The sequence below is a fragment of the Symphalangus syndactylus genome, chromosome 17, assembly GCF_028878055.3.
Source record: "Symphalangus syndactylus isolate Jambi chromosome 17, NHGRI_mSymSyn1-v2.1_pri, whole genome shotgun sequence".
NCBI classification, from domain to species: domain Eukaryota; kingdom Metazoa; phylum Chordata; class Mammalia; order Primates; family Hylobatidae; genus Symphalangus; species Symphalangus syndactylus.
In genome coordinates, this window is record NC_072439.2 from 57491744 (window position 1) to 57508811 (window position 17068).

General features: G+C 38.8%; 1 protein-coding gene across 4 annotated transcripts in view; it reads right to left on the minus strand.

Annotated features, from left to right (window-relative positions):
- Window positions 1–11985: 11985 nt before the first annotated feature.
- Window positions 11986–17068, minus strand: part of PLCH1 (phospholipase C eta 1) — a 274017-nt gene continuing 268934 nt past the window's right edge. For 3 of the 4 annotated variants that reach the window (XM_063620281.1, XM_063620279.1, XM_063620280.1), the window contains one exon: window positions 11986–15158. In XM_063620281.1, coding sequence (XP_063476351.1) covers window positions 13075–15158 — 2084 coding nt within the window. In that variant the 3' untranslated portion in view covers window positions 11986–13074. The remainder of the gene's footprint in view (window positions 15159–17068) is intronic. The other variant, XM_063620283.1, reaches the window with a different exon arrangement.

A 17068-nucleotide genomic window follows, 5' to 3' on the forward strand; every position in this document is an offset into this window, starting at 1 on the left:
TCAGGCTCAGATCCTATGTATGGACTGGAAAAGCAAGGGCTCTGGGAACCAAAAGGTGGAACTAGGACCACCCTTCTCACAATTATTCTGAATGAAGCATTCAAAATGTGTACTTTCTGTTCCTACAATCTTATATCTGCTGTGTTAGAGATCCTCATTCCCAGGCAGTGTTGCTTCTTAGAGAACACATTGTGTTTCACAGAACTGGAAATTGCAACTATGTCGATCCATGCCAGTAGTTAAGCAAGAAAAGAATTACTGTACTTACTAGTTTAACAAACGCTGATTGCATGAGAGGCTGGGGTTGTTGCTAACACAATGGGGGCAGGGAGGAGTACATCTAGAGTGCAGGACTCACTGAGGCACCTCGTGGCAATTCTGTGATCAGTGACACTTATAAATGGGCATCTGCAGCAGCTATTATATGACAAAGGACAACAGCTGATGGTTGACATCCATTAGGGATTAAGCAGCTGACTACTGACTGAAGATGTGGGAAACAAGAATAGGTGAAGACAACGGAGATGGTGAGTATCAGCTATGACCCTGAACCAACAGTGGAGATGGTGAATATCAGCTATGACCCTGAACCAGCTGCAGCAGTGGAGTGCAGCTTGATTTGCCCATCTTTAAATGTTATTTAGGGGATTGAAACTGCCCACTATCTGGAAGGACTGGCCTTGCCCCTCCCTTCTTGAGGAAATAGTGAAAAATATCTTGTTCTCATACAACATTTGGTATATATGAATATGCAAGAAAATAGAATAAGTGCAAGAGATGCAGTATATCAGACCCAGGTTATGTATCACACCAGCTCCTCTCATCCCTACCCACCACATCCCACTCAAAGTCAACCGTTTGCATTGTTTTAGCTACTCAGCTATTCGCACAGTGGTTAAGTCCCAGCTACTGTTGCTGCTGCCACTGTCACTGACACCATACACTGAGGAGTCACCACATGCAGCCCCAGCTGACATGGAGAGACTATTGCACTGCGCCCCAGGGTTCTGGCTCCCCAGTGGATACCTGGAGGGGTTGTGTAACACAACCTGGAAATACAGGAAGTGAGTGCCTTGTAGGGTAGACTTCACCAATAAAAGAAAGTAGATAGGAAAGATATCAGAAGATCTCTCATCCTTCCCTACAATAAACTTGTCTCAGATGTAGTCTTTTCGTATGGCTACTCTGGAGACATCCTGTAAATCCAGTTATCTAGCTGGTTTTGTTGTAAAGCTATGGTCAGCTCAGTAACTCATCCCTTTGTATTTCCTCTCCTTCTGTCTCTGCCTCAATTCTCTATTACTGTCATTCTTGCTTCTTTGGGAATGCACTCCCACCCCCCAGTGAAATAGGTATTTCAGTCAAAAGAAAAAGTGGATAATTCATGGATGTCATATATACAGCAACAAAACTTTCTCTATTTTCAACTACCATAGGTGATATGTTTCTAATTGTTCGGACATTTGGAACAAAACCAATATATTATATCTCAGCACCTCTACCAGGTGGCTCCATAAAGATAAGTCCTTATCGTCATAACACTAACACCCAGCTGAGTACCTAGCCCAGACTAGATGCTAACTGTATGTTTATTAAACTCTTCAGAAAAGGCAATGGTGTACAGGGGAAAGAGGACGAACGCAGGAGTTGGAATAACCTTGCTCAGCTACTTCCTATCCCTCATGACCTTGGGCAAACCACACGTTCAATGAGACTCATTTCTGGAATCTACGAAGTGGGGGTAACATCATCTCCTCACAAAATTGTCATAAGGTCTAGTAGATGAGATGCACTATGTATAAAAGTCTCTTTATATTACAGAATCCTATGCAAAGATCAGTTACTCTTACTCATGGCAAATAACTAGTCACTAAATTAAAAGTGAGAGGAAAAAACTGGACTGGATGGAAACCGAGAAATGAGAGAACCAAAGAGAAATACAAAAAGATAAATTTAGTCATCACCACACACAAAAAATGGAGCAAGATCCTGTGCTTCTTCCTCCTTCTAGGCATACAGCAAACTGGGATAGTAGACTCAGTTTACTCTCACATTTTCCCTAAGTTCCCTGATTCATCAGATTATCAGATGTTTACTGAACGCACATGGGTACCAGGCTTTGAGCTAGGGAAAGGGGACAAGGCATGGTCATGCCCTTAGGGAGGTCTACGTCTAGTGGAGAAGGCAGACATGTGAAGAGATCCCTACAGTGAAGTGGAATCCAGGGTTTCACAGGTGCACTGGAGGTCCTCAAATGAGATTGTGTAATTCTTGATGGGTTGGAGACAGTAAGGGAAGAGGAGATGATGATCAGGAAAGGCTCCCTAGGGAAAGAGATCTTCCAGGATGTATCTTGAAGAATGCATTGGGCAAAAGAGGAAAGGGCAATCTAAGGCAGAGGAGGCCAGGCTGCAGAAACACAAATCAAAGACTCTGTGTGCAAGCTTATGGAACCTATTCTCTAAGTTGTGGAGACCCACTAAAAATTTTTAAGTGGAAAAGGTGGGTTGATTAGATTTATATTCAGAAGCTTTGCTTCTGTCCTCTGTGGATATAGCCACTGCTGCAAGCAACTCTCCCAGCCACTTGTTACTGTTCAGTCTTAGAACATGCCCTGAAGCCTCTAGGAAAGGAGTCAAATGAGAAAACTTTGAAATTTCACAGATTTGCTGCAGGTAGATTTTGCAGAGACTAGGTACTTCCTGGATTCTGTAGTTCTAAAAAAAAAAAAAAAATCAGGAAGCCTGTTAATATCTTGATTGAGACCTCACTTGTGTGAGTGCCTGGTGACTGAATGAGTCCCTTTTCCATCCTCCAGATAAGTGAAACCCTGATGAATCCAAAGCTTTTATTAAAATTTAAGCTTTACTACTGCCTCTTCCTTATTAGACAATCTCCAAACGATAATTATAAAATTGCTTCCTCTTCTCTTCCAATGTCCTATTAGTAGAATAATACTACATGTAAGAGTGACAGACAGCCAGGCACGGTGGCTCATGCCTATAATCCCAGCACTTTGGGAGGCCAAGGCGGGCGGATCACAAGGTCAGGAGGTGAAACCCTGCCTCTACCAAAAATACAAAATTAGCCAGGCGTGGCAGCGTGTGCCTATAGTCCCAGCTGCTGGGGAAGCTGAGGCAGGAGAATGGCATGAACCTGGGAGGAGGAGCTTGCAGTGAGCCGAGATCACACTACTGCACTCCAGGCTGGGCGACAGAGTGAGACTCCGTATCAAAAAAAAAAAAAAAAAAAAGAGTGACAGACACACACGGGCACTAGAGGGACTGGTCTGATAAACCACCATTTTGCCCCAATCATTTATCTTATGACTAGATCTCCTCAAGGCAGAGTTGACATCCAAATGTAAATATAATGGAGATGGAAGAGTGGGGAGGACTGTCTTGCATCTAGGATACAAGCTCAGCCACAGCAAAAGATGATATCAGTCAGAGTCGTGAGACCCCTGTTCAAAACACTAGCTTCCAGATGACATTCTAGACATAGCCCTGGGCTAGAGGGAATCTGCTTCCTTGAAGGAAAGGACCAGTCCCAGCAGCATTCATCACCTGCTAACTGAAGAGTACTTGGACCCCAAATGAACAGAAGTAATACCCAGGTATTATGTCGAGGGCCTTGGGTGAGCCTCTGAGACTTGCTGGCTTTAGGTAAAATTCGGAGCATTACCAGCTGTGGTGGCTATGGGCAATCTCCTTCTGCTTGAGAAAGGCAAGGGAAAAGTAAAAGGGACTTTCTCTTGCATCTTACCAGCAATGCCACAGGGGGATACAGCACCAAGCAGGTTCTTGGGGTTCCCAATTCCAGAACTTGACTCTTAGACTGCATTTCTGGACCTGCCCTGGGCCAGAGGGGAGCCCAGTGCCCTAAAGAGGGACTCACAGGCCAGGCAGCATTCATAACAAACTGACTTAAGAGACCCTTCGGCCTTAAGGGAACATTGATGGTAGTCTGACAGTACTCCTCATGGCCTGGGGTGGCAGTGGCTACAAGATGAGGCTCCTCTGCCTCTGGAAAAAGGAGGGAAGAGGAGTGGGAAGGACTGCATCTTGTGATTTGAGTGCCAACGCAGCCACAATACAACAGAACACCAGGTAGACTTCTGAGGTTTTTGACTCCAGTTCTTGACTCCTGGAAGGCACCTCTGGGCTCACCCAGGGTCTATGAGACTTCACCGCCCTGAAAGGTGGGACCCAGGCATGGTTGGCTTTGCCACTTGCTGACTGCAGAGCCCCAGGGCTTTGAGCAAACATAGGCAGTAGCCAGGGAGTGGTCACAGTAGATAGGCCTTAGGTGAGACTCAGCACTGTGCAGACTTTGGATCTGACCCAGTGCAGTCATAGCAGTGGTGACCACAGAGGTGGTCTTCATCCCCAGGTTTAGGTGGCTTAGAACAGAGACAGAGAAAGAGAGAGAGAGAGAGAGAGAGAGAGAGAAACTCTGTATGTCAGAAGAAAGTAAGGGAAAAGAACAAGAGTCTTTGCCAGGTAATTCAGATAATTCTCCTGGATCTTGTCCAAAATTATCAATGTGGTACCTCTATGAGTCTGCAAGAACCACACTGTTACTAGGCTTGGAGTGCCCTCTAAAGCAGATACAGCTTAGATCACAACACTCAAATTCTTTCAAATGCCTAGAAAACCTTTCCAAGAAGGATGCCTACAAATAAACTCAGACAGTGAGGACTGCAATAAATGCCTGATTTTTCAGTGCTCGGACACTGAAGAACATCTACTAGCATCAACACCATCCAGGAAAACATGACCTCACCAGAGGAATTAAATAAACCACCAGGGACCAATCCTGGAGAAACACAGATACGTGACCTGTCAGACAGAGAATTCAAAATAGCTGTCTTGAGGAAACTCAAAGAAGTTCAACATAACACAGAGAAGGAATTCAGAATTCTATTAGATAAACATAACAAAGAGATTGAAATAATTTAGAAGAATCAAGCAGAAATTCTGGAGCTGAAAAATGCAATTGACATACCAAAGAATGCATCAGAGTTCTTTAATTGTGGACTTGATCAAGCAGACAAAAGAATTAGTGAGTTTGAAAACAGGCTATTTGAAAATATATAGTCAGAGGAGAAAAAATAATAAAAAACAATGAAGAATGCCTACAGGATCTAGAAAATAGCCTCAAAAGGGCTAATCTAACAGTCACTGGCCTTAAAGAAGAGGTGGAGAAAGAGATATGGGGTAGACAGTTTATTCAAAGGCATAAAAACAGAACTTCCTTCCTAAACCTAGAGAAATATACCAATATCCAAGTACAAGAAGGTTATAGAACACCAAGCAGATTTAACCCAAAGAAGACTATCTCAAGCCACTTAATAATTAAACTCCCAAAAGTCAAGGATAAAGAAAGCTCTTCAGTAGAAGTCTTCTGACCACAAAAAAAAAAAAGATAAAGAAAGGATCCTAGACCAGGTGCAATGGCTCACGCCTGTAATCCCAACACTTTGGGAGGCTAAGGTGGGTGGGTCACCTGGGCTCAAGAGTTCGAGACCAGCCTGGCCAACATGGTGAAACCCCATCTGTACCAAAAATACAAAAATTAGCTGGGCATGGTGGTGCGCACCTGTAATCCCAGCTACTTCAGAGGCTGAGGAAGGAGAATCCATTAAACCCGGGAGGCAGAGGTTGCAGTGAGCCAAGATCGTGCCATTGCACTCCAGCCTGGGCGAAAAGAACAAAATTCTGTCTCAAAAAAAAAAAAAAAAATCCTAAAAGCAGCAAGTGAAAATAAATAATATATAATAGAGTTACAATACATCTGGCTGCAGACTTTTCAGTGGAAACCTCACAGTCCAGGAGAGAGAGGCATGACATATTTAAAGTGCTAAAGGAAAAAGAAACTCTTACCCTAAAATAGTATATCTGGCAAAAATATCTTTCAAACATGAAGGAGAAATAAAGACTTGCCCAGACAAACAAAAGCTGATGGATTTCCTCAATACCAGACTTGTCCTATAGGAAATGTTAAAGGGAATACTTCAATCAGAAAGAAAAGGACATTAATGAGAAATAAATAATCATCTGAAGGTACAAAACTCACTGGTAATAGTAAGTACAGAGAAAAACACAGAGTATTATGACAGCATAACTGTGTTTTGTAAACTACTCTTATCCTAAGTGGAAAGACTAAATGAGGAATCAATCAATAATACCTACAACACCTTTTCAAGACATAGTCAGTACAATAAGATATAAATGAAAACAACAAAAAGTTAAAAAGTGGGGGGATGGAGTTAAAGCATAAAGTTTTTATTAGTTTTCCTTTTGCTTGTTTGTTTATGCAAATAATGTTAAGTTGTTATCAGGTTAAAATAATGGGTTATAAGATAGTATTTGCAAGCCTCATGGTAACCTCAAAGCAAAAGACATACAATGAATACACAAAAGAATAAAAAGCAAGAAACTAAATCATATCACCAGAGAAAATCACCTTTACTAGAGGAAGACAGAAAGGAAAGAAAGTAGGAAGAGAAGACCACAAAACAACCAGAAAACAAACAACACAATGGGAGGAGTAAGTACTAAAAATGACATTGAATGTACTTGGGCTAAATTCTCCAAAAGACAGACTGGCTGAATAATGAAAAAACAAGACCCACTGATCTGCTGTCTACAAGAAACACAGTTCACCTACACAGACACACATAGACTGAAAATAAAGGGATGGAAAAAGACATTCCATGCTAATGGAAACCAAAAAAGAACAGGAGTCACTATACTTATATCAGACAAAATAGATTTCAAGACAAAAACTATCAGAAAAGACAAAGAAGGTCATTCCATAATGACAAAGGAGTCAATTCAGCAAGAAGATATAACAATTTGAAACATATATATAACAAATTTAAACATATATGTTTAAACACTTAACAAAGGAGCACCCAGATATATAAAGCAAATGTCATTAGAGCTAAAGAGAGAGCTAGGCCCCAATACAATAGTAGTGGGAGACATCAACACTCCACTTTCAGCATTAGACAGATCTTCCAGATAGAAAATCAACAAAGAAACAAGAGACTTAATCTGCACTACAGACAAAATAGATCTAATAGGTATTTATAGAATGTTTCATCCAAGAGCTGCAGAATACACATTCTTTTCCTTAGCACATGGGTCATTCTCAAGGACAGACCATATGTTAGATCACAAAACAAGTCTTAAAACATTTTTTAAAGTTGGAATAATATCAAGCATCTTCTCTGAGCACAATGGAATAAAACTAAAAATTAATAATGAGAAATTTTGGAAACTATACAAATATATGGAAATTAAACAATACGTTTCTGAATAACCAAGAAGAAATTAAGAAGAAAATTTTAAAATTTCTACAGGATCGAGAAAATGATAATGGAAATATAACTTACCAAAACCTATGGGATACAGCAAAAGCAGTACTCAGAGGGAAGTCTAGATCTATAAGTGCCTACATTTAAAAAGAGGAAAAACTTCAAATAAACAATCTAACAATGCATCTTAAAGAACTAGAAAAGCAAAGCAAATCAAACCCAAAATTAGTAGAAAAAAATAAATAATAAAGATCAGAGCATAAATAAATAACATTAGAGTGGGAAAAATTACAAAGGATCAATAAAACAAAAAGTTAGGGTTTTCTAATGTAGACAAAATTGACAAACCTTTAGCCAGACTAAGAAAAAAGAGAGAAGATCTAAATACATAAAATGAGAAATGAAAAAAGAGACATTAAAGCTGATATTGCAGCAATTCGAAGGACCATTAGTTGCTACCATGAGCAACTATATGCCAATAAATTGGAAAATCTAGAAGAAATTGACAAATTTCTAGATATATAAAACCTACCAAGATTGAACCAGGAAGAAATCCAAACCCCAAACAAATCAATAACAAGTAATGAGATCAAAGCTGTAATAAAAAAGTCTCCCAGTAGAGAAAAGCCTGCAAACTGATGGCCTCACTGCTGAATTCTACCAAACATTTAAAGAATGACTTATACCAATCCTACTCAAACTATTCCAGAAAATAGAGCAAGAAGGAGCACTTCCAAACTCTTTCTATGAAGCCAGTATTACCTTGACACAAAAACCAGAAAAAGACACATCAAAAAAAGAAAATGACAGGCCAATATCTGTGATGAATATTGATGCAAAAATCCTTAACAAAATACTAGCAAACCAATTCAGCAATACATTAGAAAGATCATTCATTATGACTAAGTGGGATTTATCACCCATGGATGGTCCAACATATGCAAATCAATCAATGTGATACATCATATCAACAGAATAAAGAATAAAAAACACATGATAATTTCAATTGATGCTGAAAAAGTATTTGATAAAATTTAACATCCCTTTATGATAAAACTGAGGCTAGAAGGAACATACCTCAAAGTAATAGAAGTCATATACAACAGACCCACAGCTAGTATCATATTGAATGGGGAAAAACTGAAAGCCTTTCCTCTAAGATCTGCAATATGATGAGGGTGCCCACTGTCACCATTGTTATGCATCATAGTACTAGAAGTTCTAGCTAGAGCAATCAGACAAGAGAAAGATATAAAGGGCATCCAAATTGAAAAGGAAAAAGTCAACTTATCCTTGTTTAAGGATGATGTGATCTTACATTTAGAAAAAACTAAAGACTCCACAAGAAAATTAGTAGAACTGATAAACAAATTCAGCAAAGTTGCAGGATACAAAATCAACATACAAAAATCAGTAGCATTTCAATATGTCAACAGTGAACAATGTGAAAAAAAAATTAAAGTAATCCTATTTACAATAGCCACATATTAAGATCTCTATAATGAAAACTATAAAACACTGATGAAGGAAATTGAAAAGGACACCAAACAATGAAAAATATTCCATATTCATGGATTGGAAGACTCAATATCATTAAAATATCAATACTACCCAAAGCAATCTACAGATTCAATGCAATCCCTGTCAAAATACCAATGACATTCTTCACAGAAACAGAAAAAATAATCCTAAAATTTATATGGAACCACAAAAGACCCAGAGTAGCCAAAGCTATCTTAAGCAAAAAGAACAAACCTGGAAGAATCACGTAACCTGACTTCAAATTATATTACAGAGCTATAGTAACCAAAAGAGCATGGTACTGGCATGAAAACAGACACACAGATCAATGGAACACAATAGAAAATGCAGAAACAAATCTACAACCTACGGTGAACTCATTTTCAACAAAAGTGCCAAGAACGTACACTAAGGAAAAGACAGTCTCTTCAATAAGCGGTACTGGGAAAACTGGGTATCTATATACAAGAGAATGAAAATAGACCCCTATCTCTCGCCATATACAAAAATCAAATTAAAGTGAATTAAAGACTTAAATATAAGATGTTAAGCTATAAAATGACTACAAGAAAATATTAGGGGAAATCTCCAGGACATTGGTCTAGGCAAAAAATTTTTGAGAAATACCCACAAGCACAGGCAACCAAAGCAAAAACAGACAAATAGGATCACATCAAGTTAAAAGGCTTCTGCACAGCAAAGGAAACAATCAACAAAGTGAAGAGACAACCCACAGAATGGGGGAAAATATTTGCAAATGACCCCTCTGACAAGGGATTAATAACCAGAATATACAAGGAGCTCAAACAACTCTGTAAAAAAATCTAATAATCTGATCAAAAAATGGGCAACAGACTTGAATAGACATTTCTCAAAAGAAGACATACACATGGAAAACAGGCATATGAAAAGGTGCTCAACATCATTGATCATCAGAGAAACGCAAATCAAAACTGCAATGAGATATCATCTCACCCCAGTTAAAATGGCTTTTATCCAAAAGACAGGCAAAATCAAATGCTGATGAGGATGTGGAGAAAAGGGAACCATTGTACACTGTTGCTGGGAATATAAATTAGCATAACTACTATGGAGAACAGTTTGGAAGTGCCTCAAAAAACTAAAAATTGAACTATCATATGATCCAGCAACACCACTTCTAGGTATATACCCAAAAGAAAGGAAATCATTATATCAAAGAGATATCTGCACTCCTATGTGTGTTGCAGCACTGCTTACCTTAGCTAAGATTTGGAAGCAACCTAAGTGTCTATCAATAGATGAATGGATAAAGAAAATGTGGTACATATACACAATGGAGTACTATTCAGCCATAAAAAGAACGAGATCATCATTTACAACAAAATGGATGGAACTGGAGATCATTATGTTAAGTGAAATAAGCCAGGCACAGAAAAACAAACATTGCATGTTCTCACTTATTTGTGGGATCTAAAAATCAAAACAATTGAATTCATGGATATAGAGAGTAGGATAGTTACATAGGCTGGGAAGTGTAGTGGGAGACTGGGAGTAGGGAGGTGAAGATGGCTAATTAATACAAAAAAAAATAGAAAGAATGAATAAGACCTACTATGTGATAGCACAACACGATGACTATAGTCAATAATAACTTAATTGTATATTTTTAAATAAAGAGTGTAATTGGATTGTTTGTAAGTCAATGGGTAAGTCAAAGGACAAATGCTTGAGGAAATGGATACTCCATTTTCCATGATGTGCTTATTTCACATTGCATGCCTATATCAAAACGTCTCATGTACTCCATACATATATGCACCTACTGTGTACCTACACAAATTAAATAATAAAAAAATTTAAAAAGAAATAGGATTTAAATTCAATATTAACCAAGAAATAATATGTGCTTTGGGTTTTTTTAAAGGAAAAGTATCAGCTAAATGAATGTGCTAATGGATTACACTTAATGTAATTAAGCTTACTTAATTAAACTAATAATTACTCTGAGCCTCAATTTTTTCATGTGTGAAATGAACTTGATTTAATCCCAGTCCATTATCAAATTTGCTTATCAAATATTTCCATTTAAGAACTCTAAGAAGCAAAGGAAAATGAGTATTTCCTGGGACAGCCAGAAGTACTGTGCATCCAACCTCTTTTCTTCTTTTGGGAGGGGGATACATGTGATAATTTGGTACATTCATATAATTTATAAAGAACAAATCAATGTACCTGGGCTATCTAACACCTTAAATATTTGTCTTTTCTTTGTGCTAGAAACATTCCCAACCTATTTTCTGAAATTGCTTGTATTTCACTTCCCACAATTTTGGGAATCTCATAATTCTAGTCCATAAAATGTCAGTGTTCACCTTAAACAAAACAAAACAAATGTAAACTCCTGGATTTGTTTTAGAACAAAGATACCATCAAATCCTAAAGAGCAGCTAAATTCTATTCTTTGGCAAGTGAATTTTAACAACTGTACAGCATGTCAACCCCTTCTAAAACAAGGATACCTTAAAAACAAACCAAGGTCTAAGGATAGAATTAGGAGATTCAGAACTCCCAAGAAAACAAAAATGTACTGGGCTCACTAGGGGCATGGAAATGGTCACTTACGCTTTCATCATTACACATCAGCCCCCAACCAGATTCCCAGTGCCTGTCCAGAAAATAAAGGACCCCCAACCTTGGGGAAAAGCTCAGAGTTGGGGACCAAGCGAACTAGGGACCAAGTGTTCTCCTCTGCACTCCTCCCTCACATTGCAAAGCTTCAGACAATTTCATTTGCCAAACATAGCCTCTCACTTGCCTTCCCCACGTGGCTCCCCCACCCACCACCACCACCACCACCACTACCACCTCTCCCCTCCCACCGCCCACCACCACAACCAGTTCAGAAGGCTTATTTTTAAACTTGAAATAGCAATGCCAAATGCAAAGAAACTCACTACATTTGATTTTCTTTCAACTCACCTCACAAATATGCTCTCTAAAGCATAAGGAAAACACTCAGAGACACGAATTGCTGCTTAAAACTGTCCTCCGTGATAGCTTTCTATTTTACCGCAAACACATGGAAAGGATGTCCGAGTGCTCTGAGTGCTTTTACTCAATAGTCATCATATGAATTTCAATTGTAAAAAAAGTTCACCAAGTGTTTAAAAATGTATTTTAATTATATTTTCATGAATTCCAGGAAGAACATCACTGCAGTTAATGTTACAAAAAAAAAAACAAAGAGGGACATCTGAACATGCAATAAAAAAGTGAATTCACAGTGAAAATAATGCATGTCAGTACTAAAATAGAGTTGCTTGGTTCCCTGAAGGAAAAGGGTTTCTTCTAATTATCTGTTCACTTGGATTTTATTATGAGAAAATATTCTTTGAAAGCTTTGGGGAAGTTTTCAATTTGTGCTACTATTACCATTAGAGTCTGATGGAAGTCCCTCATTCTGAAAGCCATTGTTCGCAGTCTGTAATTCAATCAGAAAATTCAAAAGTACAACAAGTAGTTTGGCAACTGGCTTCTTGTTACATACAAAGCCATTAGCAAAAATATGTAACAAAATTTATGTAAAACAAACAATTTTGTCCTTATGTACAAAAGACGGCCTTCTTCCTCACACCCTCACAGCCTATTCCAAAAAGTGGGAAGGGCATGGGGAGCAGCTATCCATCCCCTTTAAACTCTCATTATGGGTGGGATAAGAACATCCTAAAAGGCAAGGTAACTATTTTAAAGTTTTTAAACTTGAGTTATAAAAATGCATCTGGGCTTCTCAACAAAGAGGGAAACATAGGAAAAATGATAACAGATTAAAGTAAGGAATTCATCCCTTTGTCGTTTGCAAAGTCTCTTAATCAACTCAACAGTTGGAGGGTAAAAATGACTACATTTGTGACTGCAATCTGAGGACACAGTAAAGGACATCTTGGTGAAACACACACACATTATAACCCGAGCTGCTGAGGAGTTTCACATCTAGGGCATGCACATATTTCATACTGATACAGTTTACAACAACTCAAGGGAGAAAGATCATAATAGGTACATGGGAAATGTCACCAAATCTATATACAAATGCATTAACAGGGAGAACACATGAAGTCAAAGGGAGACCCAAATACAAGTTTAAAAATACATTTGAAAATCATTCCAAAGCCAAGGAACTTATTTACTGAAAACTCTGACATTCTACGGAATACCTTGTAAACCTTAAGAATGCAGTTTTATATAATTCACAGTCTCAAAAGAAAATAAATTTCTGGTTTATCATCACTGCTTGGTTCAGTCTGCAAAACAGAATTATCTGAACAAAACTGGTCAACGTGGCCATAGCGAAGAGCCGTGCATGCCCCCTCCGGGATGCCCCGGCCTTCAAGGCCACGCCCTTTCGTGTTCTTCAGGTAGCCTGCGATGTAGGAGCCGGTGGAGTGGCGATTCACTGCAGGGGTGGGTGCTGAGGGTTTGTTTCTAAGAACCACTCCTGCCCCGTTGCTGGGGTTTGGAACTTTCTGCTTGTTGGCTTCCTGTTTCTCCTTGGCACGACTAGCAATATTGCGCACTCTGCTCTGACTTCTGGATGACAACTTCCTGACCAGTACCTGGGGGAGCTGATTGGCATCCTGCTTTGAATATAGCACTTGGCAGTTGTCTTCCTGGTCAAAGGACACAAGCTTCCGAAGCTGCTCGGTCAGGGCATCTATAGGCTCTAACGACTTTGTCTTCACAGTCACGCCCTTCTTGTCTCTAATGCCAGTTGTAACAAAACTCTTACTAATACACTGGTACTTGCTCTCAAAATTGCAGGCAATGTCCTCTGATGTTAAGTCCCCCAGACTTTTGGATTTGCAAGGACTGGGCAGTTTCAGAGCAGGCAAAGGAAGATGTGCCAACTGCGTGGGTACAGGGACATGCATATCTTGAGTGCTAGACTGCTGGGGCACACAGGTCTGGAACATTTTTGCATCTGAATCTGAGGAATGGTTATGCACAAAGCCAGCACCCTGATAGGCTAGATAAGAAATACTTTGAGTTTTGACATCTTGAATATTGTTGAATATTTCAGGGACAGAAGGGTGGAGGGTCTCTTTACAGTAGCCGTTTCTCAAACCTCTTTGAAAGTGTTCTACCACACCCTGACTGTACTTGAGTTTTAAAGGAGAAGCAAGTTGACTTGTGCCCTCTCTCCTATATTCACAGGTTGTTAGAGAAAGATTTTCTGATTCTCCATCAATTTCCACAAGGCTGCTCTCCCCAGAATTGAAACAGAGAGTGGGATCAGCTATTACATCCTCCAGGGTCAAATCAGGGGAAGAGGCAGGGCTGCACCTCTTCAGTGTTTCCCAGTCTTCTCCCTTGGTAGGACTTTTTGGTAACCAGCCATGAGAAGTATTAGGGGACCCAGGCAGGTTGCTTTCTAAGGCCTCTGTCTTGGCCTTACTAGAAAGGTCATCATCTGGTTTGGTTTTAGAGATGGGAGTGCAGGTAGTTTCATAAACTGTGTTCGTTTCATGTTTGGTGGTCTCAGGACTCGAGAGTGCTATCAGCTCTGGAGATGAGCACAGGAAGGAAGATTTGGATTTTCCCTTGGAAAAACCATGCTTGATGGGCATTTTTAGGCCCAGGCTAGGCAAGGGGCAATGGCCTGACATCACACTGGTATTATGAAGATGAGAAACAACTGTGAGAGCCTGATTGTTGGTCTCATCAAACTGGCCAATCAGGGCTGAGATGGAACTGCCCTGCTCATTCTCATTTGTTAAAGTGACATTGTCAATAAGATGGGAAATTTCACTCTCCTGCAGAATTGCAGTTGAATGTAGGTCAGGTATGTCAGAACAGAGCATGGAGACGTCTGACAAAGAAAAGGATGTTGCAGCTCGGCCCTTACTCCTATTACCTTCCAGGGTCTTAATTTCTAGGTTGCTATGAGAAAGGATGCTTCCTGACAAGATGCTTTTCCCTTCCACAAAGTCCTCAGCATGCCCCTTTTCCTTGATTTTCACACCATGCAGATCTTGTGTGGGGTTAACTACAGGATCGGGAGCCAAATGCTGCCTTGGGGAGAGAGACTTGCTGGGACAGGGGTTTTCCTGGCAATTACTTGTGGCATTTGATGTGGTTCTCCCACCCCTAGGACTTGACACACCCAGCTGTTCTCCTGTGACTGACATGTGGACAGTAGATACAGTGGCGTCCCCTTGGCTGGTATCTTTGTGGAGGAGAGCACTGGAGGAGGACGATAACTTTTTGTTGAAATGTAGAAAATGTGGATCTTTTATACTTGCTTTCCCTTTTCTTCTGCCATCTTTATCTTCTGCTAAAGGAAACAAATAATATTTTAGGTGACATGTACCACTTTATGTAGGACCTGCAAACACTCATGTTGTCTTCAGACAGACAAATGGAGAATGTAAACCTGTTACACTGTGACAGAATATAATTATGGATTGCATAGGTTTGCAACAAAGTGTCTGTGTGATGAACAAATGGTAAAATATATTTATAGGAATTTCACTGGAGCTTCCCTTTGAATATCTATTACATCTGCTAAGGATGTAATATTCATTGTCAAAAAAATGTCAATGAGTTACCATACTTTTACAGTGAGGATTACCTTAAGTTGTTTCCTATTCAGATTTGTACTACACAGAAGCATGGCAATAGAAACAGAACAAGACAGCTCTGTTAAACAAAGCATTGTGGTACCTGTAAGCAAGATACTATAAGCTTTCAAAGTTATACATGTATTAGTTACAACAAAAAAAGAAGAAAAGAAGAAAAACATAATAATATCATTTTTAAAACATTTTGGGAGCATATTTAATTTAATCAATTAATTTCTAAAACAATTGGAAGGAGCAATAAATGCATTAAAATATCAATATCTGTTGAGTTAAAATGTAAATATAAAAATTGGTCATCAATTCCATGTCATTGCTAATATCTAATTTTTTGTTAATCATATATTTCTTTTTAATACACAAATTTCATATGCATCCTTCCCTAAAAGTGGCAGTAAATTGTCAGGCACAGTAAAGGAAAACCATAAAAACACAATTCACAGTTATTTGGGATAGCCCATCATGGTTAGTATACTGCTAGGAGAGTATGAGGTATTCAGTTGTTGATCAGATTATTTTAATAATTTAATGCTTTCACAGTCACGATATATAAGAAAAAAGAACTTGTTCAACTTATTATTAGTTTCCAAACTAAAAATATTCATCACAAACATTTTGAAAACCTCAAAAAATTATAAAGAAAAAATTAAATACCATATGATGTTACCACTGAGACAGCCACTGTAAGATTTTGCAGAGGAACAGAATAATATATAGAATTTTGTAGTCTGCTTTTTCTGTACTTAATGCAACATAACTATGTATTGTTTTATATTTACCAAAAGTTTAATATACATGACTAATTTATATAACTGTTTTTTAAAAGTAGAAAAGAAACATTACCTCAAAATTGCTTTCTAACTCACCTTTATGGTATTAACATCTTAACTGTGGCATTAACAGATAGAACCAATTTCTACTGAATATAGCTTTATTTTTCCCAAAGATGGGGTTTTAAAATACATTTTAAGGCACATATTTTATCTCTTCTCTGACACTGCTCTTAGCAAAATTTCAAGCTTTTAAATATCCTTTTTCTCCTTCAAATAAGCCATTGAAGAGTATCTTATAACAAAAATCAATACAAGTAAAATGGTGTTTGTGGGAAAAGAGAACACTGAAATTAGACCATTTGATAAAAGATAAAAGAATAATTTTGCTAAAGGAAATCAGTACCACATTTTACTTGTCTGAGATGATTCTGATTTAATTAAAACATATTTGTTGCAGAGATATCAAATGCACACAGTTTTGGCACTTAAATTTACCCCCAAATAGGATGAGATGGGAGTCACCGACATCAGTCAAAAGCTCTCTGGCACACTGCAAGGCGGTCTTCACTCTGTACTGAGCTCCTGATATGAGTCAATGATACACTCAAATTAAGGAAAAAGACAGGCAGCACCTGGTCCCTATGCTTGTGGAGCCCACGACCGCGCTGAAGCTGCAGGCACGCCTCTATCTCTGTCAGCATCCAAGGATCAGGGAAGTGAGGCCACTGGAAAACACTGCCTGAGCCACCTCTTGAGAAAAAAGATTTGCTTGTTTTTGGAAAAGGTGGCTTGTTTTTAACATCTGGCTTTCTTTCTCCATAAACATTTCCAAT